At 37.5% G+C, this 25959-nt stretch overlaps 5 protein-coding genes across 5 annotated transcripts; 1 reads left to right on the forward strand and 4 right to left on the reverse strand.

The window, feature by feature from the left end:
- The first annotated feature begins 14032 nt into the window (after nucleotides 1-14032).
- Nucleotides 14033-18053, forward strand: J3458_002670 (uncharacterized protein). The gene has a single exon (XM_007815087.2). It carries the CDS (start codon nucleotides 14296-14298, stop codon nucleotides 16603-16605), a length of 2310 nt encoding a protein of 769 aa, XP_007813278.2. The 5' UTR covers nucleotides 14033-14295; the 3' UTR covers nucleotides 16606-18053.
- On the reverse strand, nucleotides 17617-18660 carry J3458_002671 (uncharacterized protein; the record flags this gene model as incomplete). The annotated part of the gene is made up of 3 exons (XM_066117293.1): nucleotides 17617-18053; nucleotides 18122-18150; nucleotides 18230-18660. The coding sequence occupies 3 exons, from the start codon at nucleotides 18658-18660 to the stop codon at nucleotides 17617-17619; spliced, it is 897 nt and encodes a 298-aa protein (XP_065977076.1).
- Nucleotides 18661-19047: 387 nt separating this feature from the next.
- On the reverse strand, nucleotides 19048-19665 carry J3458_002672 (uncharacterized protein; the record flags this gene model as incomplete). The annotated part of the gene is made up of 3 exons (XM_066117294.1): nucleotides 19048-19143; nucleotides 19215-19340; nucleotides 19405-19665. The coding sequence occupies 3 exons, from the start codon at nucleotides 19663-19665 to the stop codon at nucleotides 19048-19050; spliced, it is 483 nt and encodes a 160-aa protein (XP_065977077.1).
- Nucleotides 19666-20258: 593 nt separating this feature from the next.
- J3458_002673 (uncharacterized protein) lies at nucleotides 20259-21883 on the reverse strand (the record flags this gene model as incomplete). Its single annotated transcript, XM_066117295.1, has 4 exons — nucleotides 21580-21883; nucleotides 21244-21515; nucleotides 20821-21188; nucleotides 20259-20720 (listed from the first exon to the last, which is right to left on the reverse strand). The coding sequence occupies exons 1-4, from the start codon at nucleotides 21864-21866 to the stop codon at nucleotides 20259-20261; spliced, it is 1389 nt and encodes a 462-aa protein (XP_065977078.1). The 5' UTR covers nucleotides 21867-21883.
- Nucleotides 21884-24677: 2794 nt separating this feature from the next.
- On the reverse strand, nucleotides 24678-25861 carry J3458_002674 (uncharacterized protein; the record flags this gene model as incomplete). The annotated part of the gene is made up of 2 exons (XM_007815088.2): nucleotides 24678-25083; nucleotides 25158-25861. The coding sequence occupies 2 exons, from the start codon at nucleotides 25859-25861 to the stop codon at nucleotides 24762-24764; spliced, it is 1026 nt and encodes a 341-aa protein (XP_007813279.2). The 3' UTR covers nucleotides 24678-24761.
- Between the last annotated feature and the right edge of the window lie 98 nt (nucleotides 25862-25959).

The raw sequence follows: 25959 nt of genomic DNA on the forward strand, positions 1-25959 counted from the left end.
GCGATAAATTATTTACCTTAAACTTTTAGAAATGCCTTATAAAAACTATAAAGATTAAATAAAGCTTATTAACGGTATTTTACCTATAATTAAATGGATAAATAGAAATCTTAAACTAAATACTTAAATAATATTTGCGAAGCTATATTAACTACTAATAGAATAATTAGGTAAAATAGCTACTACTAGTATAATAAGCTTATAATAGCTTTAAGATTAATAATATAAAGATGTTACTATTTAGGGTAAATTACGAATTTAACCCTATTATTAAGATATATGCGATATAAAATATAAACGCGCTAGTAGCTATAACGTATATAGTAACTATAATAGAAATATAAAAACACTTATAATAGGAATAGATATTTTTATAGAATTAAATAAAATACTACGCGAATAAAAAGAGATTATTAGCGCTAATCTTAAAGAAGGGATATAAAGTATACCTTATTCGTAAAAACATTAAAACTAAATAACCTAGTAATAAACTTAACTGGAAAAAGATTAAATTATTTCTTATTAAACGAAAAATCTTAAATACTAACCATAAACTATTATTATTAAATAAAATAAGAATTTATCCTATATTTTATATATTACTACTAGAGAAAGTATTAAATAAATTTATAATTGCTATAAATATTATAATAGAAGATACTAATAAATACGAAGTTAAGCGAATACTTAAAGTATAGAAAGACATAAAGAATTATTATTATCTTATTAAATAAAAGGGATATTTAAACTCTAAAAACACCTGGGAACTAGTTAAAAATCTTATAAATTACTTAACGTTACTTAAATAGTTTTATTTTTAAGAAACGCATTCCAATTAATCTCTTAAGTATTATTTAATAACTTAATATTAAATTTAGTATTTAAGAAACGAACTAAAATAGAATTTAAATTCTTAAAAGGAGTAAGAAGAACCCCTATAGTCTTTTAAAGCTATTTTACTTTCTCACGTTTTATATGTTTTAACTCTTTAACGTTATTAATACTACGCGTAACCGCATGTATTATTTTCTTAAACTATAATTTCTTTTATTTTTATAAATGTAAGACCTTTTAATTCTTAGCTAAAGCACGCTTCTTAGCTTCTTTAAGCTCTCTTTTAAGCTTATAATATTAATTCGTAATACTATAAAGCTATTAAGAGGTTACCCCTATAATATTATAATTCCCTTACTTATCTACTATACACTTTATATAATAACTTAAATTAAAAATAAAAGCTTTATATTAGAAAAGTCCTATATAAGCGTAATAAGCGCAAGCCTTTATAAAGAATAAAGATAAATTATTAATTATCGTAGAAAGAAGATTATCCTAGCAAAGAGAAAAAGTAAACGAAGCTTTAAACCGTTATTTTAAGACACGATTAGTTAATATAATAGCATATAATAATAGAAGAAAGAAAATATACGACACTTAAGCTAGCTTATTTTAATAGCCTTAAGGATAAGACTAATAAAGGAGGGGTATAATATTATAAACGACACTATACAAGACATAGGACGGGATTACACTAGCTAAAATAGGCATAACCTATAGGTATAAGAAGAAGGTAAAGGCACGTGATTAGCTACGTAACCTAAGAGACGATTAAAGAGGTTAATGTTTAAATACATTAACTAAAAAGGATTAAATTAATTAAACCTTAAGCTAATTAATTAAGGTTTAAAGGGATTAATAGTTAAGCTAATTAATCTAGAACTATAATAGAGAGATAAACGAGTACTTAAGGAGAAGGTATTCCTATAGCTAAATAGTTTAAATCTTTATTAATTAATTTAAGTAATAGTTTTACTATTAAGAGTTATACTCTTAACGGCCTTATTATAATACTACTTAAAAGCTACTTTATAGCATTTAACCTAACTTACTTCCTAAGAAATAGACCTACTATGCCTTAGAACCTAAGCCACCGTTACAACTAATTCTAGCTATAAAGCTAACTACGCGTATTAAAAAGGTAATTAAGTAGAAGATTAAAGGGTATTAGGAAAAGGTTAGATTAGTGCTATATATAATAATTATAATAAGGTTAAATATAGCGTTTACTATATTAAAGCTCTTCTAATTCCTTACGAACCTAGGCCCTAAGCACTAAAAGGCTATAAACTAAGCTATCTAATATTTAGCTACTATGAGTAAAGTTACTCTTTATTATGGTTAGAGCTCTTACGGATATAGTAAATACAAGTGTATTGTGTATTGTATTTTATATTGTATTGTATTTTCGTGTATTATATTTAAATACAATACATTACATTCTTAAAATACCTATAAATGTATTATTAGGGAAAAACGCTAGTAAATTTTTTACTTATATATATAAGGCTAATTATAAGGCTTATAAGAAATATTTTTATATAATTAAATAGAGCTATTTTAGTCCTTTAAAATGCATTAATTTATATTATTATAAGTTATATAATAAGAGAGTTATTTATATTTTTATTATTTAAAATATATTATTAAAAATTTAAAATATAAAGTTTAAACTTTAAATATATAAATTTTATAAAATTAAATACTTTAAAGCTATTAACGCGTTAATTAATTATATTACTTAATTATTATTATTTTTAAGTCCTTTTTTCTTAATTTATATAGTATTAAACTTAAATTTTTAAGCTTTATTATTTAATATCTTAATAATTATTAAAAATATAATAATAAATAATATATTATTATAAACCTTAAAATTATATTAATATAATACTATTTTTTATATAATTAATTCTTAATAATATATCTAAAAATATACTATAAAAAGACTTAAGAGTAAATGTTAAATTTAAAAAAATATAAATGCAAGTAACTTTTTAAATATATAACTTATAGTATTAATATAAGTATCTTTATAAAGCTAAAGTTCTTCTTATTATTATAAAATTCAAAAAAAATATTAAAAGCTTATTTTATACTAATATAAAGCTATTATACATTATAAATATCACTATCTTCCTCTTCTTCCCTATTTTTAGTACTATTTATAAATTTAACTTTAGAAATAGCTTTATTACTACTAGAAAAAGCTGCATTTTCATTTAATTTAAATTTTTCTAAATTTAAGCTAAAATAAGAGAATAAATTATAATATTTCTTTGTTTTAACTCGTTTTTCCTTATTTTTAGCCTAGTTTTTTAATAATAAAATTTTTCGAATATTAGAATGCATTAAAGAGGTTCTTCGCTTACTAATCACGTTACCTCCTTAGTTAAAATTCCCTTCTATAGCTCCTAAAGTAGCTAGAATAGCTAAATATTTTCGTGCTATTATTAAAAGAATCGGAAAAGCTTTAATAGAATTAGCCTACTAAATAAATATATCTTTCTATTAAAAGTTAGTATTTATTTTTATATAATTAAGCTTATAAATGTTAAAAATACCTTATTATCTTTTAAATTAAGCTTATAATAACTAGAAATCTCGTTTTTTCTAGTTTCTTTAATAGCTTTATTTTTTTGCTTAGAAAATAAGTTATTAAATAAATTAGGCTTTAATTTAGGCCTAGGATCTTTATAAGATGTTAATTTCTTAGCTGGTTATTATAAATCGATTATTACTCGATTATTTAAATTAGAACTAAAAGAAGAATCTTCTTTTATTTTTATATTTAGAATAAGCTTTTTTTTTAGGGTCTTTTATATATAATTTATATGTTCTAAGATATAATTAATTATAAAATATTAAAAAAAAGGTTATTTTTAATAATTATTTATACTTACTCTTAATATTCTATTTTTAAATCATTTAATAATAAATGTAAAGTAATTGAATTTATATTAAATCGAGTTTTAACCGTTTTAATATTAAATCTAGGGTCTAATATAGCAGTAAATAAATAAGGCTTCTAAAAACTATAATTACTATTAATATCTTTTAGAAAATAGTAATTTAGTTTCTTTAAACCTGTATTTAAAGCTAAAATAAAAGCTCTAGCTAACGGATTATAAGCGGTTTTCTATAAATAAGTTAGAATAATTATTATTTTAATATAAAAAGTTTAAAAATATAAAAAACTTACGTTTTTAAGCTAACTTTCTTAATCTTTTAATATATTTTTAAGAAGAAAGTATATTTTAAAGATATAAAAAGATACTAAGCTTATAGTATTATAAGCCTAGCTTTATAATTTCTTTGTAGGCTCATTAAAAACCTCTAAAATACTTGATAAAGTCTTTAAATTAAGCTATTCTTGCGTTATTAAATTAGCATCTTTAAAAGCTACTATATTTATAACGTTTTATAATAATATAATAGCTTTTTTAAGTATAATAATCGTATTTATCCTTCTAAAAGTTAAATTCTATCTTATTACGTTTGCTAAGTTAAGTAAAAATAGTTAGTAATAATTATTAATAGTTTTAAATAGATTTCTAAGGTTTTAATAGAAATAAAAGCTATTAAATATATTATATAACTTACCTAATAGTATTTTTGTAATATTATTATTTTTAGCTATAAAGCCCTTAGATTTAGCTTCTTTTAAAGCTTTAATCTATTAAGAATAAAGTTATTGGTTATTTCTAAGAAGAATTACTACTTTTTTAACTTTTCTAATAATTCCTATATAATAATTAGCTTAAAATATATATAAGTATAAAAAAAAAAAACTTAAAATACCTGGAAGTAAATTAAAAAATTGTTTTTGTTTTTTAGAAGATAATTGGTTAAATTCTTCTATTAAAAAGTATAAAAGCTCGCTATTTTTATATTTTTTAATATTTTTAAATGTTATTAATTTGGTAATAAACGTAAATATAATATCTTTAGTAATAATATTTAAAATATAAGCTATACAACGAATATTAAAAGGTTTTAGGTTTTTTTCCGTATAAAAGTTTAAAAAAGAGGTAAGAAAAGTGTTATTATTAGAGCTATTATCTCTAGTAAAACTATAATTTAAAATAAGTTAATAAAATATCATAAAATATTATAAAATAACCTTATAATTAACTTACCTTAATATTTTTTCTAGTTTTATATTATATTCTAATAATAATTAATTAAAATAAAGATTAATAGAACTTCTAGTGTAAGTATTAGGTAAATATTTAAATCCTAAATATAATTAGTTTAAAAAGTTAAATAATAATATAATATATAATAAAAATAATAAACTAACCAATTAAATAGTATTTTAAATTAAATTTAAAGTTTAGCTAATTAGCTATAACTCCTAAATAAGATTTAGAATTAATAGAAGTCTAAATATTAAGTTAAATAGATATATAACCTAATTTATTAACTTAATTTTAAATTATATTAATTATATTCTTCTTTATTTTTAAATATAAAATATCTATATAAGAAAGTATATTTTAATAGTGAAAAAGGCCTGTATCTTAACTAAAATAAGTTAATATTCTTAAATATATAGTATTATATTATTAAATATATAATATAATATTATAAACTTACTTATTATAATAGCTTATTAGCTTTTTAAAGCTTTTACTAGTAATAGTAGTAAAAGATAGGTTATTTTAAAGCATAAACTTAATAGCTAGCATAAGAGTAGTATCCTTAGAAAATTCACTAATAATAGTATTATTTCTAGGTCTTTTATTGCCTCTTTTACTGCTAGATATACTAGATTAAGCTGATATTTCGGATAATAAAGGTGATTCCGTAATAATAGGCACTATATATTAATAAATTAGTAATTAATATCTTTAAAGTATTATAATATTATATTAATATGTTAAAAGAATAGTTCAAAGATAATAACTTACACGTTAATTTAGAATTTTCTTCGTTTTTTAAGGTTATAATAAAAGGATGTTTTTTTTTTAGTGTATAATACTATTAAAAGACTAAAAACGCTTTACTTTACTATAAAAAGTAAATAAACAGTCTTATTAAGTGTAAAAACAATGAATTAATCTTTCTTTATTGAAATTAATCTCTAATAATTGAAAATTAAAGAGATTATATTAAAAGATATATGATTTTAAACTAAATTAATAGCTCTTATCATTTTTAGGGTCATTTTAATATTAATTTAGCGTTAGAAGACTCGTAGTAGAGTTATTATTCGTAGATAAATTGGGTTTAGAATTAAAGGGATTTTCAGCCATTTTTAATAATAAATAAGATAGGGTTTTAAGGTAAAAAAAATAGTTATTATATACCCTAAAAATAGGGTTACTTAGTGAAAAAAAAGTTTTATTAAAAGTAAGATATTAATTAAGTTATAGGTGTTAAAGTGTTAGTATAAAAAAAGAGAATTCTAAACTTTAAAGAGGGATAATACAGTAAATATATAAAGTTTAGATATAATGAAAGATGTTATGAAAACCTTAAATTCTAGGCATTTTTTTAATGTCTAACTTACTCTTAAAACGTGTATATTCGTATAAAAACCGGTGAAAAATTTATAAGACAAAATACAACTATTATAAAACAGTAGAATATACTAGTGTAATTATAATGCATAAAGGGCTTTCTATTGTGTTACGTTAAGGCGTTTCTTCACCTAAAACATACATATATATACTATAAGAAGTATTTACATTTTTAAACTTTAAGTTAATATAACTTTTATAATATAAGACTTATAAAGATACACCTAATATGTAAAGATAAAGCTTTTTAAGAGCTATTAATTAGTTTTATTTTTATTTATTTTAGTCTATTATTAGTAGAGATATTCTAGTTTATATAATGTAGCGTTTTTACTAAAGCGGGGTTACGCGGGGTAACTTAAATACTCCACTTTCTTTACACTATTAAATACCGCATATAATATCTCTATAATTATTAATTAAAAATAAATAAAAATATTATTTTTAAATAGCTGAGATTATAAGCTTTTAAATGATATTAATTTTATAATAAAATTCGTTTTTTTCATAGAGTTATAATAGATTAAATATATAGTATAATAAAAGTCATAGAATTTATTTTTAATATATATATATATATATATATATTATAATATATAAGTATATAGAAATATTTTATAATCATAAAATATATGAATAAATATAAAAAAAGCTAAAGAATTTTATAATATATAATTTATATATAATTTATATTATATTAATGAAAATATTTAAAATATAAAATATAATAAATAATTTAAATTAGTAATAAATAAAGGAAAAATAAAAAAAATATATATTATTAAGGATATATTATTATAAAATTATCTTATATTATATATATATTTTTATTTATTATTTACTAATATATATTATATATTTTTTAGTTTTTTATATATAATATAAGTAAAAAAAATTTATTTAAAAATATTTACTTAATTCATATAATATAACGTCTTTATAAAGCTTAAAAAAAACCTTATTCTTTAATTTATTTTATATAAAAAGTTATATAATATTTTATATTTATTTCATTTTTAAAGTGAAATATTTTATTAATACGTAAACTTTTAAGTATAATTTTTATTTTATTATAATGAGGAAAAAATCTATTATTATTATATATTTTTTAAAATTTATTATTAAATATTCTAATAATACATTTATAGGTATTTCATTTATGTATTATATTGTATTATATTACAATACAATACAATATAATATAGTATAGTAAAAAATACAAAAAATACAATACATTTAAAGGTCTAATTACGGTAGGACTAGGGATATTAAGGTATTAGAAACTACGAGTAATGCCTTTTACGTAGATAATCTAGTTACCCGTAAATTATTATAAGGCTACCTTATAATATTATTTAAAGAACCTATTATATAGAAGGTAATACGCTAATAAACGGTAATTACGTTTACAATTAAAGTAAAGCTACTTGCTTTATAGTAAATAGTAAAGGAAATAATAGCTTTAAGGCGCCTTTTTCGTAATATTAAATTCAACCTATAATAAGACTATAATATCCATTATAATAATTAATAAACTATACGCTTAGTGCTTAATATAAGCGAATAAATTTATACTTGTTTACGCTATATAAATATCTATTTATTATAGTTAAAGTAGGAATATAAAAAGGGAAGCTTTAGAGTATTATACCTCTTTATAGTAGATATACTAGTAAATACTTTAAGAAGGCACTTAGTAGGTAGCAATTTAAATACTTTAAAAGCCTGCTAAATTTAGTAGATTTACGAATATAACCTAATATTTACGAGCTACACGCGTAAGAGAACTATTAAAGAGAGGTATAAGATATATTTGCCCTATAAATATAAGATTACCCTCCTCTTTTAAGGTAAAACGTAATAGAAGGTAAATATAACTTTTTAAGGTCTTAATACCACGTAAAAGCAAGTATAGCTTACATTATAATAATACTTAATTAAGAAAAGAACTTATCTACTATAATACTAATTATAGCTTTTATATAAGCCTTTTTACGATTTAACGCTATTAAGAAGCCCCTAATAGTAACGTTAGCCCTAATATTATAGGACTTAGCGTTTTTATAGATAAAGTCTAGCTTTACTAGGAGATTAAGTTATAATTATAGCGCCTTATAATACTAGTTATATATTTATATGCTTAATTAAGCGTTTAAATCGTAATATTAGAGCGAGAAAGACTAACCTTTTCGTTAACGTTTAGCGTTAATAATATTCGCTTAACTATAAAGACTAGAATAAGATCGCTAATATAAAGTTAACGTTTATTTAAGGTGTATTAAGCATAAAAATTAAAGAAGATAACGGAAAATAAGCTTACTAAGGCGTATAAGTGTAATTATTAGCCTTATATAAATAATAGCGCTTTAATTAGCCTTTAATTACCTTATAGTATTAATCTTTCTCTTTACTAGTAATAGCTGCTTAAATATAACCCTTATAAGAGATATTATAGAGTATATTAGGCTTAAGGGTAATAGCTTAAAAGCGCGTTAATAAATTTAATTAATATATTAATAGCTTAAAAAACACGATACTAGTAGTTTCTTAGCTCCCTTAATAGTTAGTTAACATTTAATATACTAAGCTTTATTAATCTCTTACTATTAATTATTAAAGTAATTAAGTAATTTAAGGGTAGCTTTAGCTATTTTATTAAGAGAAGAAGGCTTTACACTAAAAGCCTTTAAAAGTAAGTAATAAGAGCCTAATAGTTATTATTAAAGGGTGTTTAATACGTTCTATATACTCTAATAACCTTAAGGTAATACGCGCCTTTAAACTAGTATAATATTAGTTAAAATGTAGTTAAAGTTAAAGAAGTAGTATATAATAAAGAAAAAAGAAGCTAATAATACTAATAAGCTACGCGTATAAAAGTAAAATAGGTATAATTAATAAGAATATATAGCTTATATTTAACTTACCTTAATAAATAAAAGATTAATAAGCTAGCCTTTAGCTAATAAAAGATTACGTTAATTAAAACGCTAAGAAAAGGTAAGATATACGTAATTAAGCCTATAATCGTAGCCTTAACGCTTAATTAAGCATTTAAATAAGGAAAAGGGAGCTTATAATAGCCTTAATAGTAGGCTTAATTAAGGGGTGTATTAGAATAGGTTACTTATTACAGGTATAAATTACGTACGTATAATTAAATAAGGGTAAACCCTTAACTATAAGTAGATAACCTTAATAATAAGCGCACTTATAAAAAGAGCGTATATAATTCTCTCTTTTATAGCTAGACATAGACTTGTATATATACATTATCGTTACAATTAGTGCCCTCTAAAGTGTGACAGAAGATCAATTAACATCTGTGGCGAGACACAGGGCCACCCTGCAAGCCAATATCTCGGTGTTGGATGGCGAAGGGAGGGCGTCAGGGAATGTTTGTGGAGCATGGTAGCGAAAACGGGGAACGCTAGACATTGATAGCCAGGTTTAAAAACATGTTTCTGATTCAAAAAGTTGAAAAGATGACAGGAGTCAGGCTGATAAAGCGATGGTACGTAGTACTCTATACACGCCACTCATAAAAGGCTTCTTACAGAGTAAACAGAGTAAGTACACCCAGTGTGTTTCTGTTTCGAATCATACATCATTTTCTTGATGTACGCGACTACCATAGGGCTTCCATCTCGTTGCGCCATGCTTCGGCTCCTAGTAAAGCGAGTTTGATGATGACTGGCTGCTTTCCTCCAACTTAGCTGCAGACAAAGCCACCCAAAGACCCATTCAGACCTTAGAATCCGGTTAGCGAACAAAGCGGTTGTACTCGTCGAGGTTGTGTTCTAGATCTTTTCTGGAGGGTGCTGGTCGCAGGGCATTGGCGCCATCCACTTTGCGTTCGTTTCGACGCGTACAAAAATATAGGGGCTTAGATCGCCACGTCAGCCTGGTCCTCGAGGTTTCAAGACGATACCGTAGCGTCTCCGGGGTAGAGGTTTATCCGATCGCCTGTTTAAAAGACCAGTTGACGGCTCCTTTTGCGACGGTTTTCGTCTGTAGAGCGATCAATCCGCTATTTGGTTTCTTACCGCTGTCTGACGTTGCCGTTGCAATCTTGTGAATAGTAAGGTTATTTCCGTTGAGGGCGTGTGAATCAAGATACTTCGTAGGAGCGAACAAATTTAAGACTGACCTAAGTTTCCTTGATTAACCTTCTCTGCGACACATCAGAAGGAGAAGATGCTGCACTTATCCATGTTAATATTTTGAGCGTGATCGCGCGGTTGGAAAGGCTTGAATCGAGTGGATGGACGCAGCGTTGCCATAGAGTAACTCGACGAGCCAAAGACTAAACATGCATCTCAAATGGCATTCCAAGTCATATTAAGAATAGAGAGCGTGCGTAATCCCTGTACTCAAGGGTTGGTAAATTTAGCCGCGAGCTGGTACGCCGCAGCCCATGCTTAGTAGAACCGATAAGCATTACAACAAGGACATGGTTCGGCTACTCCTTGCAGCTCGATTTTGTAGCCCTTTGGAGCCCGATTTGAAGCTCTTTGCAGCCCGATTTTAAACGCTTCAAAATGACCCAAATAATCCTTACATTTTGAAGGGTTAAAAATCGGGCCGCAAAGAGATTCAAATCGGGCTGCAGAGGGGGCTTCCAAATCGGGTTGTAACGACTAACGAGGGCTTCACAACCGAGGGTTGTCGAGAGGAAGATTCGAAAGAGGGGTTAGGCATCATTTTTGTAGTGTCAAGTAGTTTGGTGTAACGATTACCTCATGGGCGGAACGCCACTGTGAGAAAACAAGGGCTTGTGTAACCTCCCCCAATGGACTCCGTGACAGGCACGACTTCTAAATTACACCTCCGTCCAAGACATTGATAAATTAGGAAATTTTCATCTTCTACTACTGGGATTACTTAGTGGCATCAGCTAGTCAACGGAGGGTTATGAAAAGGTGAGCAATCGCTTGGTGGGTGGTCGCAAACATCCCATCCATTGTCTTCACTGACCTCTCTTCCGTCAGTGATTATTGTGAGTCGACAAGGGCTCAGGAAAGGGCTTGAAGCAAGAACTCGATTCGTCTAATATCAGTCTTTGGTATTAAATGTCCTTGATTTTCTTTCAAGGCCTAGATGATCAAAGATGTCTATTCATACAGAAGCCGATGATTGCATTTGCCCTAGGTCTCGTGATTACAGCCCTTGTGTAACACCCGTGTAATTCGGTGTGACGCACATTTACAAAGGCATCGTAATCCCGAGACCCTTTTTGGACCATTTATTTCAGTGACTAAGCGCTGCTACCATATCCTCCAAAGATGTCCCTGGACAGAATTTTTCGCCCGTGACCGGCTAACTACTACTATCATGGCTGAGGAAATCTTCTGAGATGTTAGCACGAGTGGATATTCCGGGCTGCTTATGGTGATAGTGGGAAGCTACTGGTAACCTACGCCTGTGGGAACTCTGAAGCCAGAGACGACTGCTCTAGAAGATAGGAAAACGTGTCGGTAATCTGAGTACCTTGGGGTCTATAGAAGAGATATGCTCCAGCTAGGGCGAGACCGTCGGCTTTCTTCTATGCTATGAATCTCTAAAAAAAAAACTGCGCTGAGGTGAGTTAACCTTGCTTTGGAAATAAGCGAACTGAGTCTGTGTAAAACAAAAAAAGGTCCGGAAACTATCGCCAACGAGGTATCTACGCCTATGGGTTAAGCATCCACCCGCTATTCAGCAGCGTACTGTCATGCCCATCCTCCAGGTTAGGCTCTCCAGAAATCTTCTCTGCGAAGCCGCAGAGCATCTGATCTCGGTTTACAAGCAAAGATGTTGTCACCAAAGTCCAAGCAGGCGCTTGAAAAACTATCGCCTTCAGAATATCTATCCTCCACAAAATTGACCTAAATTGAAGACAGTCAGGCCCCAATGCTTCCTTTACGTGAATCAGCGCAGCAGATACAAAAAATCACCATATGCCTTTTTGAGTTTCGGAATGTTCACATCTACGCTTGTAGTGGCGGTCCCGGAACAGCGGATTACCAGGTGGCGTTTAGTGCTGGCACTCCTTTAGTCGTCTGCACATCTAGCTGCATCCTCGGTAGGATCGACCGTTGAATATTCACGACTAATGTAGCGAAGCTATCTATTCTTGGTGAGGCGGAGCAAGTGCTGTGAGTGCTCCCGGGATATTTGATAGAAGGTCTGCTAAATGATCAACTTTAGCGAAGTTTCAAAAAGTAGATCTTAAAAGTCTTCCAACTCGCCCCCGAAATTCTAAGTTATCCTGCTCTCAGCAACCATGTCCGCGGACGTTCATAAGTCCTCTCTCAACTCATGCGCTGCCTTAAATAACACGAAGGTCATTATTTTCTGCAATTCTCGCCGCATGTGCGACTTCCTCACTGAGAAGCCAATTGACCGTTGTGTTAGTCTAAGATATGCACGGCGACATAGAGCAGCCAGACGCTATCATGGCGGAGTTACATATTAATACTTCTCGAATCTTCATAGTAGGTAGGAGGGGCCGCGTGAACGCGTTAGCTCACCAGTTAAAAGTAAGATAAAGTCCTCGCCTGATTTACAGCCGATTTATAGATGACGAGTCTCGGCGTTCTGACCACCTAGAACCCGGCCATTAAGCTATCCCACGCCCCCTTATGAGCGTTACCCGTTCGCAGCAACGACGAACCTTAAAGCGCAAGACCTAGCGGCGGAAGAAGGGTGCTTTATGTGGCTTCTCGCGTATAAAGCGTGCGTTAACTAGTAGTATTTAAGAGTATAAATATAAGCAATTAAGAGAAGCGCGTTAAGCGCTAAATAAGTTAATTAAAGTTAAAGTATTTTAGGCACTTATCTTTCTATTATACGATTAATTACGTGGGGAATAAGTAATTAAGGAGACGAAAGACTTAATAATTAGAAAATTTAATCACGTTACATGGGAGAGGGAGAAGAGTAAGTTCGGCTGCGTGGATACGAAGGGCAAATAGGACTAGATAGCAAATGGCAAATGCATGTCTAGACTTTAAATCTCCTTTGGATTGAACTGAGGCTAGGCACCCTCCCCGCTAAGTTGCCGGTAACCCTGAGGACGCTTGTTGCTCCTCCGCAGCTTCTGATTCTCAGTCCTAAAATTTTAACTCTTCGTAATTTATTACAGTTCAATGAATGGGTCCTGAGCTAGACGCAAAAAACTAAGTCTACAGCGCATAAGCTGAATCTAACATTCACACGACGGGTTGGCACTACAGACTTGTGCAAAGCCGTAGAGAAAAGGTGCGAAGGAATGTGTTGGATCGTTAAAGTGATAATGGAGTACTGCAATAGAGGTAGTAATAAAAGTCAATTTAAGTCTATCTGCTATTCAAGGGAGGAAAAGGGGGAGCGTTGGTATTCACGATATCTGTTGCAACTGTATGTATTGTCCCGTTATGTGGGATGTAAAGTACAAGTTACACCGGTACACATTGTGGGCGGTACGAGCCCTAATGTACACCCCACCTACCAATCCAGCCGAAGTGACTGTAATTGGTTGTGGAAATCGAACAATATCTATCCGTGATGTCACCCAATTGCGGGTCTACACATGATGTTACACGTGATATTAAGTTATGGATATTCCAACAGAATGTGCGACTATACGCTAGGTCATTATTCTTAGTTCACGCTCCTCTAGGGCGCTTAAATCCTTGCTTGCCAGCTTTGGCAATAAAGGCAAATTACTCCAGCACAAAACTATATTTCACTAGAAGTTCCCATGGCTGAAGCTGATATTTATGACAAAGAATAATAGATCGTCTCTACTGAGACGTTCAGGACATTTTGTGTTCTATTCCAACGCCAGCCGCGGTCAGCTCACGTGACTGATCGCGTCGCGCTCCTTTTGTCACCACAAGTCTTTTGTTTACATCTCACTTCCATCCCTCTCTCCGCCCCAGGAAGCAATTTGCTTCTACCCCTTCTCCACATGACCCTTATGGAGCAACAAATCAAGATTATATCGGACCGCCCGCTCAATGATGCGCTAGATAATCAGCGAGAGAAACTATGTGACCTCCACAAATCCGATATTCCACGGCAGGAAGATGTTGCGAACATTCTAGGACCTTTAATCGCCTCTCCGGCAGCTTTCAGCCTTCCGTCGCCAGATGGGAGCGGCAACGTGGCAGTAAAACTGTTCTCCATACAGCAGCATGTGCGAGGAGGTGGGTTGAAGCTTGAGCACTTCCGCCCTCTCGTCTGCCATGTTCTTGACAAATCTCCTGATGTCGACATCTGGGATGCGGTCCTCAACCTCATCGAAAGACTCAGTCCACTCACACCCCCTCCGTCCAGCATCGCCCCATCATTCAAAGGAACACCTGTCAAGACCAGCTTGAGTCGACTTGCCGATAGCGAAACGCGCGACATTGTTGAAAGGGGGCTCTTCGAGGAAATTAAAAACTGCACCTTTCGCAATGTGAAGGGATTCTGCGACAAGTTTTTTGATCCCAAGTCCTGGCGCCAAGAACAGAAAGCGATGCTGCGGGCGATGATGACAGCACACGACGGAAAGAAATGGACAGAATTTCCCTCCGCTACCGACGAAAGACCCGTTTGGGACTGGCTTTGCTCACTTGAAGAGCGCTTCTTAGCCGATGCACCACACAAGCTTCATACCACTAGAACCGCCAACCAGTTTAACGAACGGAAAGGCCAGATGGATGTTTTCTTGCAAACACTAGCCACGAACGCGGACGACACCTTTAAGTATAAACACGTCCTCGTAGTTGGAGAACAAAAGAAGTCAAACGACACGGGCAGGTTCAAGGCGACTCTCCTCCAGCTCGCGCGCTATGTGCGAGGCGTCTTCGCCGACCAGCCGACACGCCGATTTATCCACGCATTCTCACTCTGCGCTTCCACGATGGAGCTCTGGGTCTTCGACCGCTCTGGGCCGTACAGCTCGGGGCCATTCGACATTCACGACGAGCCGGATAAGTTTGCGCGTGCTCTTGTGGGGTATGCTACAATGGATGACGATATGATGGGCCTTGACACGTTCATTGAGCGAGGGGATGCGTATCGTCATGTCACACTGGACGACGCGAGCGGCAATGAGATGAGGATTAGGTTGGACAAGGCGATGGTCAGACAGCGGGCCATCGTGTGTCGCGGAACTACGTGCCACGAGGCCCAAAACAGCCAGGTCGCGAAGTTCTCGTGGGCATCGGATAAGCGGAAGCTAGAGGCGGAACAACTAAAGTTGGCTGAACAACGGGGCGTCAAAGGAGTGGCCAGAGTGGTAGCGCATCGCCAGATCACCACCATTGCAGAGCTACGGGATGGACTGGAGTTTCCGAAGCATCACAGGTTCCGTAATGAGGCCAATTTTTCTGAAGATCTGCCGTCGGCCACCGCAAGCACCCACACGTCGGATCACAAGCGCAGATCATCCGACGATGACGCGTCCGATAATACGTTAGGATCCAAGAAGCGGCGGCCCAACAGTCAAAAGTCAGAGCTATCCACAGAATTTAACGACCAGTTGTCGATCGGCAAGGCTAAGCCCAGCTTATATATGCCTGGCGAGGACCTGTGGGAGAATAGGATTTATTCCTGCCTCGTCGTCTCACCAGCCGGCCGTGTAATTAGTGACTTTAAGACGATCAAGGAACTGCTAGAGTCAATGCGAGACGCGACCAGGGCACACCAGTCTCTCTACACCGCTGGCAACATCCTACATCGCGATATTTCCTCTAATAACATTATTATTACAAACCCCGAGACGGCGGATGGCTTTAAGGGCATGCTCATTGACCTTGACCTGGCGAAAGTGAGAGACAGTGGCCCAAGCGGAGCGCGGCACCAAACTGGCACGATGCAGTTCATGGCAATCGAAGTGCTACGGACGGCCGATCACACCTACCGTCATGACCTTGAGTCGTTCTTCTATGTCCTACTTTGGATGTGTGCGCGCCAATCATGGAACAATGGATTTGGTGGCAAGAAGGAGCCGCCTAGGGACAGCATCTTACGGAAATGGGAGATGGGCACCTTTGAGCATATTGCGGATGCTAAAGTGGGTCATATGACCATAAATGGGCTTGAACGGGTTATGGACGAGTTTCCGGACATATTTGATGTGGTGAAGCCACTTTGCCTGAAGATGCGGTCCATAATGTTTGGAGACACAGCAAGGCTGACCATTGGAACTCCCTCTGGTGACCCGGACGAACTCTACAGAGCTATTATCACAGCTTATGACGAAGTGATTGATGCGTTAATAAAGAATTAATTTAGATCGGCCGTCGGCCTGGTATCCGCTCAGTCATACATACATTCTTGGACGAGTAAATACACACCTTTTCGCCAGCGACTCGTGGCGTTAGCTGGCGTGCCATGCCTCCCTTCATGAAGGCCAGAATATACCCAGTAGCCCTTAGAAGGACGGCTACCTTGGTCGATAAGGAAGACATCTTTAGGCCCCAATGACTCATGCAGCTGAATTGAAGGCCATCGCTCACAAGTCCAAGACTATGAGAGATATTTTGTGCCACGTTTAGACTGTTGAAAGAAACCTCGAATTTGATCCACTCAACAGAGGATACTACCCGGTGTACAACGGCGTTCCTGGCAGACAATCACCATGTTCATGATATTGGAATGTCCTTCTGGACCTCGGAGGGAGAAATCATTGTTAGAAGCAATACAAATAACGGCATGGCACAACAGCACAAGCTCTTTGATGGCTCGTGATACATCTTGGCTGTAATGGACAAGTACAAGCTCGGCATTCTTTTCGTGCCATTTCCCTTCGGAATCCGAAACGTCCTTGCTATATAAGGGGTTGGTTCTTGCGATAGACGTTCCATTGGGATCCTACCCTGGCAAGGCTGGTCGAGCACGATGACGAGCCACACTTGATCACTGTTGCAGGGTTGAGAGTTGAGTTAAAGCGTCATGCTAGCAACTGGAACCAACTTTTGTTAATGTTCTACAAATTGACTCGTGGCTGTGAAGAATCAAACAAGAAAAGTTGGATGCATTTATGTTCTTATCATTACTCGAGGCATTGGCCATACGGGGTCTACCACAAAAAGAACGCGCCTTGATTGTGCTGCAATTAGTACCCGCATGTTCCATTGACAAGTAACTAGAGTAGCAAAATCACGCCATAGCCCAGGCTTCGTAGAGCGTCGAAACATCCATGGCAAGAATAAGAATAATATTGATGAGATCGTCAAGTGCTATGTTGTCTTCGTATATATATTTTCTGGTATACTTGGTCAACAGACAAGTGTAGCGGCTATACGACTGGCATTTCATCCCTTCTCTTCATCATGAGCGGCGTGTAGATGTTCATGAATGGAAACTCATGAATATATCCATTTGTCGGCCTCGTTGCGCCCTCCGGATACTTGATGTCATAGCGGAGCAAAAGCGTGGCGACAATCATCTTTAGCATGTCGGAAGCCATAAAACGTCCCGGACAAGCCCACTTGCCATAACCGAAATGCAAGTGAATCTTGTCCGTGGTGGCGTACTGGTGTTTATTTTCCTGGCTTGGGTCCTGGCGGCGCTGCTCATAGTAACGAAGGCCGTTGAAAGACTCGGCGTCTTCTAGTACCGTTGGATCGCTGGAGATGGAGTGCGGCGTAATGCAGAGCTGCGTGCCACATGGGACGTGGGTGCCGTCTTGGAGAGTGATGCCGGCCGGCGCTTTTACAACGCGAAGAAATCCCACTAGTGGCAAGCTGTATTAGAACCCAAGTTATGATGGCGAGCCATGCCGGGGGCTGGCAAAAACATACACAGAGAAAGGGGGTTATGCCTCTGAGATCTATCATTTGTTAGCTTCTGTGGTTCGAAAGGCGTCGTCGTAAAGAACACGGCCCATGGCAGGTACGGGGACTGCTGACTCTCTCAGGAAGCTGTCCATTTTGCGCAAGCCGGACAAGGACTGCTTTGTGAAGCGCATCTCGCTGTTTTTCAAGGTTGTTTGAGCCTCTTCACGTAGCAAGTCAACATACTCGGGGCGAGAGACGAGATCGAAAAGCACATGGGATCCAGATGCCGCCGTGCTGTGGCCGGCGATGGCAGTCATGGTGATCATCAGCTCCGCCAGAGTATCGGGTTGGCCCTCTTTGTCGTCGGGACTCGTCATTTCTAGCATGGATTGCAGCAAGTCATTGGGTTTCACATAATCAACACCGCTCTTTTCGAGGTCTCGCCGACGTTCCACCTCGGGTATGAGTACCTTCTTTCCTGCGCGGAGGTATGCTTTGTACTTCCAGGAGAATGGGAGAACAAGGTCCAAAAGCGGTCGAATAAAGCAAGGAACGGATCTCATGGCGATTTGTGTCATCGTTACTACCAGCCGAACCGGGTCAGCACGTTTACAGCTTACTTGTATAGAGGTCTTACCATTGTCAGCATGTCCAAACGCCGCTTTGAGCCATTCTGGATCCCGACATAGCGGCAATCCCACAAAGGCTCGGTGTACTATTCGCTCAACCACTCTCAGAATGAACGGCTGAATCGGCACTGAGGTCCAATCTATGCAAAATATCACCGGTGCGTCAGCTTTCTTATTTTTCGGATCGGAGGGGGGGAAAAAGTACCGTGACAGGGAGGCAAATCAGTTCGTAGAGAGTACTCCAGCTCATCTTTCATATCATCGCATAGCTTGGCAAGATTTGGCGTGATTTTCAGCTGTCAAAGCTTAGCACGGGTGCAGTCACAATTCATCGGCTTTAACATGTACCTGAAGCGCGCGGATGCCGACGTCGTGCTTCCCCAGCAATCCGATACCACTGTAATGGCCACCAAAGTTCTAATTCAGCGGGTGGTGAGATTGCGTTCTTGTAGATTAGAAAGGCATCGTTCGCGTGGCTCCCTTCGTACCTGTATTAATCCATAGATTGCGCTTAGCTCCTGGGGTGGTCTATTGTGAAGGTCGTCTAAATAGTTTCGGGATAAGATAAGCACATCCCCATCATACCGTGAAATCTGGAATAGGGAGTCGTGATACTGTTGAGAATCGTTAGAAACTTGATGTGCCTGGGAACAAGTACCAATTGTTAGCCCTGCACACCTTCGTATAACCTTCATGTATCATTGACGCAGCGCTGAAAGTGTAGCGTATCTGAGCCAAGAACCGCGGCTCCCATGATGAGCGGAACCCTACAAATGGTGCGTCGACGCCGACAGAAGGTTTCCAGTACAATGAAGCGCATATTGCCAGGACAAGAATAGCAATTATGACTTGTCTCGCAGGAACATTGTAAACTGATGAGTGGTAAAACGTTGATACAACATTGCCCAGAAGAGATTGGGTTGAGTTACTATAATGCATATTGGAGCAGGTAGGACAGATAAATCGAGGAAAAGGGATTACGGTTGACGGAGACCATACCACTCTGGCAAGCGAACATACCAGGCTTTAAGAGAATTGATATAGTCCAGCAGGTGTGGATTTTCTGCCGTGTCATCAGCGGCAATGTCGGGTTCGAAAGTGGATCTGGTGCTACGATTAAATGGTGCGTTACACTGTCAAGGTTGGTACTGTTGGGAAAACATACTTCCATCTACGTACATATCCCATCGAGTTGTTTGAAAAGGTACAGAGAGGCAAGAATCGTAAAGGTACCAGACTCTGCTTTGGTCCTATCTTACGTCGAGCCTTCCCGAGGTCAAAGACATATCACACCGTACTTACATCTGACAACAAAATGTTAACCGGCGTTACGTTAAGAGTTATTAACAAAACGAACCGACTTTTCACCCATCCTAAACTTGGTATTATAATTGTAAATTTCAATGCCAACTGGGTAAGGCTAGTATAGTAGACCAATAATTCTCACAGTGACTTCTTATTGTGGTCCATATTGTGTCTAATTCCATAGCAAAATTCAATATTTACTAAAGTGCCACGCACACTCTACTACTCTATAGAAGAAAATATGTTGCAAGCGAAAGTGCAAGCACATATACGGAGTAGTGTATCCCTATTTTGGGTCGCAAGCCAGTGAGAATCCGTAGAACAGATTCCCAGGACGCTTCCCATGCACCCCCGAGCGACCTGGTGGGCAGATCGACGAATTCCAGCTTTGCCGCGTTATTTATAGAAAGCCCGGACAGACCAGCCGGCGCGTCGTTTAAAAATGGGATGACGTATCGGCCGAGAAGCTTTCTTCCAATGCCCTGGTTCGCGTGCATACGGACCAGAAACTCTGATTGCGCACAAATACTATTTGTACGAGGTTTCTGGGCCGCAGTGAATTCCTGAAGCATGGAATCAATTTCTATTGCGGAAAGTCTCCCCAATGGCAGTCTTTTGTGAATAAGATTTGCCAGCCTAGCGGCATCTTCTATGGCCATATTGGCACCCTGCCCTATGTTAGGGCACATCTGCGGCTCGTCAGTCTCGTAGTCGGGTATTTTATGCCCTAGATAATGTCAAGGTGATTTTGCACCAGCGGACATGTTCAAAATCAAGTCTGGGGCATACCTTGCGGATAGCGTCGCCAATACACAACATGCGGCCGTAATTCCACTGCTTGAAAACCCCCTCCTCCAACGGCGTCATCTTGTATATTGTGCATCTGGACCATACATCACCGAATGTTAGGACATCGGATAATTTCTTGGAGCGCATACTGTCACAGATCTGTCTTGCTGCATGGTCCGAACAAGCGCCCTGTCCGGCGCACCCGGCTTGTGGTGTCTTGACCATGGCAAACCAGAAGAACTTGGATTGCTTGCCGGTAAAGACGTGTATTGAAACGCCATCATCCAAACGACTGAGCTGCGACCCAAGTTCCATGTGAGGAACATTTCGGGAAAGTCCATAGATGCAGGAATACTCGTATTTGATACCTGTGCTTCCCGCCTTAGGAATACGTGATTCAAGGGCTTTATGAACGCATCATACCTGAATTTTCTTGCCCAGTTGCGCATGTTGGAGAAGTTTCCTTCAAATATCTCCATATTTCGGATCGAACCACGCTGTGCACACCGTCGGCGCCGACAACAAGATCTGCTTTATACTCGCCACCGTCCGAAGTCTTGACTACGGCGCAGTCCAAACCGCTTTCCACAGCCAGGACCTTTTTCCCTGTATGGACGTGATGCTTTGATTCGAGCGTGTCATATAATATTTGAAGAAACCTTTGTCTCTCTAAGAATGATACAGGATAATGGTAACTGTTGGTGAAAATAATCAGCAACTCATGACATACACGCGTGTCTAGTGCTACATGATTCTTACTTGGAGTGCAATGCCTTGGGATATTGACTTTCAAACCAAAAGTCATCTGGGTAGCGTATTCTCGCAAACTCGAGGGGCTCAATCTCCTTCTCGATATTGTCAAAAATACCCAGCTGATCGAGAATGCGACCTCCGTTTGGCAGAATGCCAATCGAGGCTCCAAGTTGGGGGGCGATTTCTCCCTGCTCAAGAATGGTAAACGAGACACCAAGCCGTTGTAGACAGTGAGCGAGCGCTAACCCGGCCACAGACCCCCCAACGATTATGACGTTGAAGTCGTTTGGCATTGTGACAATGCTTTGCTGTGAGGCGCTACGGTTTCTATCAAGAAGGTTGAATGAGATGGATTCTACTCGAGTGCGAATCCCCATGTCTTCTCTGACTTGACCAACTAACCCACAGCGCATCAACAATTTAGAAGAATCGCTAGCGTTATCCAATGCAACGTTAACAGGACTAAAGATGTCTTTGCTTGGACCCTTGTTCTCCTGATATTGACTGCATGATACGACAAAGCTTCGGAGGGGTGCGCCTATTGATGAGCCTTTCAGGCCACCTTCTGGCGCAGGGATATTTGGTGCAAATATAGGATGACTGTGCGTTACAATCAATGCCACGGATTTGCTCAACATTACCACATTATGTAATGAAGTGACGGTATCCGGGTCATTCATGTGAAATATGACAAGAGTTATCGGCTCCAGCTACGGAGTACGCATGACTTGCGCGCATGCCGGCGCTAACCGTACGACTGTCTGGAAAACCTTGCCATCCAGAACCCTGGTAACACGCTATAATAGGCAGAAGCGTCAAAGTGATATTGATTGGGTTTAGATGTACGCACAAAAGGCGAGCTGCAGGCTGCGCTTACCATTAAAGCAGTCCGCATATCTTGGATACAACACTGATCACGATATCTATTTCGTTGATAGCTACCCATGTGCAGGGCATGCAGGTTGTCAAAAACCCGCCGGTGCACTCTGGATCATGTTTCCGAAAGGAGACAAATTGCAAGCATTCAACACGGAATAGATGGACTGGGATCCTCATGTCAACCCCCATTTGCGCCGTGGTCTACAACCCCCTTATTACACAAAATACTCAACCAGATACAAAAAAAAGACCGACAGACCATCTGGAAAGCTCGTCATGATTCATGACGCCAACACGTCTTCAGCCCAAGCCCGTCCCTGCATTATTGCCGATTCGAAAGCAAGTGCGGTATATCCCTTTCGTCGATGCGATGGCGTCTCACATCGGGCTATTCAGCATGCTGCAAGTATTTCTGGGACTTGCTGGAATTACATGGAAGTTAAGTGAAGGATATCCGATCATGCATGCAGCCGGCTTAATATGGCCTCTGGATGCTTCTGGCCGTCCGATACGTCATTCAGACGCCCCTTCATGGCTTGAGATCTGTACGGGCACGTCAGCAGCATCCTTCCAGTCTAACTGGCCATGGTTTGTGCTTCATCTTGTTCTCTACACTGGTCAACTCGTGGGGTTCGTCTTGATAGTCCTGCATGAGACTGTGTCGCACAAGGGGCTGGTAGGCGGCTTTGGGTATGTAGAGTGGTCAGTTCCTTGTGTCACCGGTGCCAGCAATGCTAACCACGATCCCATCTTGAAGGGTCGTTGCCGCAATGGGCTGCATTTCCTCCTGCTTTGGGTTCTCGACAGCTATGCCCATCGTATCGGTCTGGATCCTGCATCAGCCCCCGACCAAGAGTGTTCCAGCCGCACAATCAAGACAAGAGCGGAAATGGGTCCTAAGAACGGCTTTCTGGCTCACTGGCATAACACATGTCGGTGCTTTTCTGGTGGCATTCGCAGCAACCATCATGTCTCCGGACCGGGGCCCATTCCATGTAATGAACAGTCTGCTCGGAGTGCCCGATTGCTCGCAACTAGCATGTGCGCAGGCGGCCCAGAGACAGGCTAGGTTACGGCAGATCAATGAAATGACTGGCACCTCCAGTGGGTTTTTCTTGGCAATGGGGCTCTTTTGCCAAGCACTCTCGGCCACCAGGAGACACATGAGCTGGAAACTGCTGGCAAGGATGTTTCTTGTTAGTTTGGTCATCGGTCCGGCCGCGGGCGGTGCCGACGCGCTGGCGCTGAGAGATTCCTTGATCGGGATCGGAGACGGCACAAGGGACCGGAAGGAGACGAAGAAATCCAAGTAGTTAGCTCAATAGTTGAACCCAACTCTACTCTATGGCTCTGAATGCGATCCATCGTTCCCGAGATCGTCCCGCTTTTTGATGGCTGTGTAGAGGTGTGTGTGGGACAGGACGCGATTATGGAGCATGAGGCAGACAGGAGCATAGTTGTTTCCTCCGAGGCTGAATTGAGAAGTAGTCGGGACTTGTTTTTACTGCTTTCAGTAAACCGGCTGTTGTCCTAGCCCGTCGTTGTCAACCAAACGACTAAACGCTTATGCTCTTGATATACACGGTTTAGGACCCAGCCATGAACAAGCGTGGTGACATTTGGGTGTCAGAGAGCAAATTAATCAGCCCGTTAAACATTCATTGCAATGGCTACACAGAGTTGTCATGGGTATAGGTAGGGTGTAAAAGGTCCACGGGTACCCGTGTGGGTTGCTTACCCGTGGGCTTTGGGTAAGGTATAGGTAGGAAAAAAAGACCCAAATGGATTCGTGGGGGAAAATAGGGTACCTATAACTATCTATTAAAAATATTAGGTGTTTTTAGGTACCTAAATAAGACCTATATAACTTTAAATATTACTTTATACTTTAAACTTAAGACTTATTATTATAAATATAATTAAATATTAAAGGGTTAATATTAATTATTATAATTAATTATTATAATTAATTTATTTATTTAATTTATATTATTATATTATATTATTATACGTTTATAGGTATTTATAGGGTACTTATCTTTATATTAGGTTACCCGTGGTATACCTAAACCACCTATATAATAAAATAGGTAGCCCACGAATAACCCAAGAAAAACTTGGATACCCACGGGTGCCCACGGGTACCCGTTTTTACACTCTAGGTATAGGCTGGTTGTATTTGCCAACGTGCGCAACAATCGACTTTCAAGCAAGTTTGGCTTGCACGCATTATTTATCCTGAAATTCATGTCTACCTAATTTATGAGCTAATACTGTCCTATGAAACGATACTTGTTGTATTTACAAATCTATGCCGTTTTGTTCATCTGTTCCTGTCGTCCCCAGACCGCCACCAACTTGTCCAACCCCTTGCCGGCATCCTGAAGCGCCTCCAGGCAAGTCTTTTTCACACTGGGAGACTGCAACCCCGCCAGGGCCTTTTCAATATCGCCTTCGTTGCGGCTCTGGAACGCCTTTTCGATCCGATATTGTGTATGTTTATCGTTGAGAGCAATGACAATAGGAAAAGACAATTCGCCATTTCTCAGATCCTCCGCAACACCTCCCTTGTTAATCGCGTACTCGTCGGAATATATGTTCTTGCAATCATTTTGCAGCTGCGCATACCAACTATGTCGCAAAGTCGATTAGCTTAGTGAAAAAAGAGCAAAACGAGTACATAAAAGAAAACAGTTTGTCCATACCCGAATCGAGTGAATAAATCATCCAGTTGGTCGCCGCCATCGTTGAGCAGTCTTCCGAGAAGTACAAAAAGTGTCCCTGTCTTCAGTTGAGCCATGTTTTTGTACATGGGGACTCGCTCCTCCTCCGAGAAACCAAAAGCTTTGAGCCCATCTCTGCGCCAAACCAAGGATAGGTCTTGTCCCTCGAGCATCTGCTCCAGGGCCTTGAGCAATTCCACACCGAGAACGGGCCGCTCTCGCATTGCTCTGTTGATCATCTTTGTGAGTACAAAGTACGCTCTGTTGGCCGTCTCACACGATCCGTAGATCATGTGAGCCGTAGTTTGGTTCTTGCGCTTGGTGCTGTCGTCGCAAATGTCGTCCACCAAGATGAGGCAGAAGTGTACAGCATCCATAATGTCAAGGATGAGAGCGTACTTCTCAGGGTCGTCATTTTTCAACGTCGGACTAAACGCCTTTACAAATGGCGCGAAATGATGACGGCCGTAGATGCCAAGGAGATATTCGTAAGGACAGCTAGGAAGCTTGTCACTACCCTCTCTGTTGCTCTCAATGGAACGACTTTTTTCATATCCATAATGTTTGACGGTTTGAGATGGAATATTTTTGTCGTGGGATTTGTTCTGGACGAGGTATCCAAGAGCAAATGCAGACAAGATAGCTGCAACTTCGCCAGCCATGAAGCGACCTGTGAACCAAGCCATTGTTGCACTTGTGAGTGGTATGTGCCGGGTTGATGGAGAAGTAGTGATGAAAAAGTTAAAATCGTAATATTGTGGCCACCAATCGACCTTTGAAGTAG

This window comes from Metarhizium acridum (assembly GCF_019434415.1).
Source record: "Metarhizium acridum strain ARSEF 324 chromosome Unknown scaffold_13, whole genome shotgun sequence".
Classification (NCBI taxonomy): domain Eukaryota; kingdom Fungi; phylum Ascomycota; class Sordariomycetes; order Hypocreales; family Clavicipitaceae; genus Metarhizium; species Metarhizium acridum.

Coding starts and splice junctions, on each gene's coding strand:
- J3458_002670 (XM_007815087.2), top strand. CDS start 14,296: ATGACCCTTATGGAGCAACAAATCAAGATTATATCGGACCGCCCGCTC.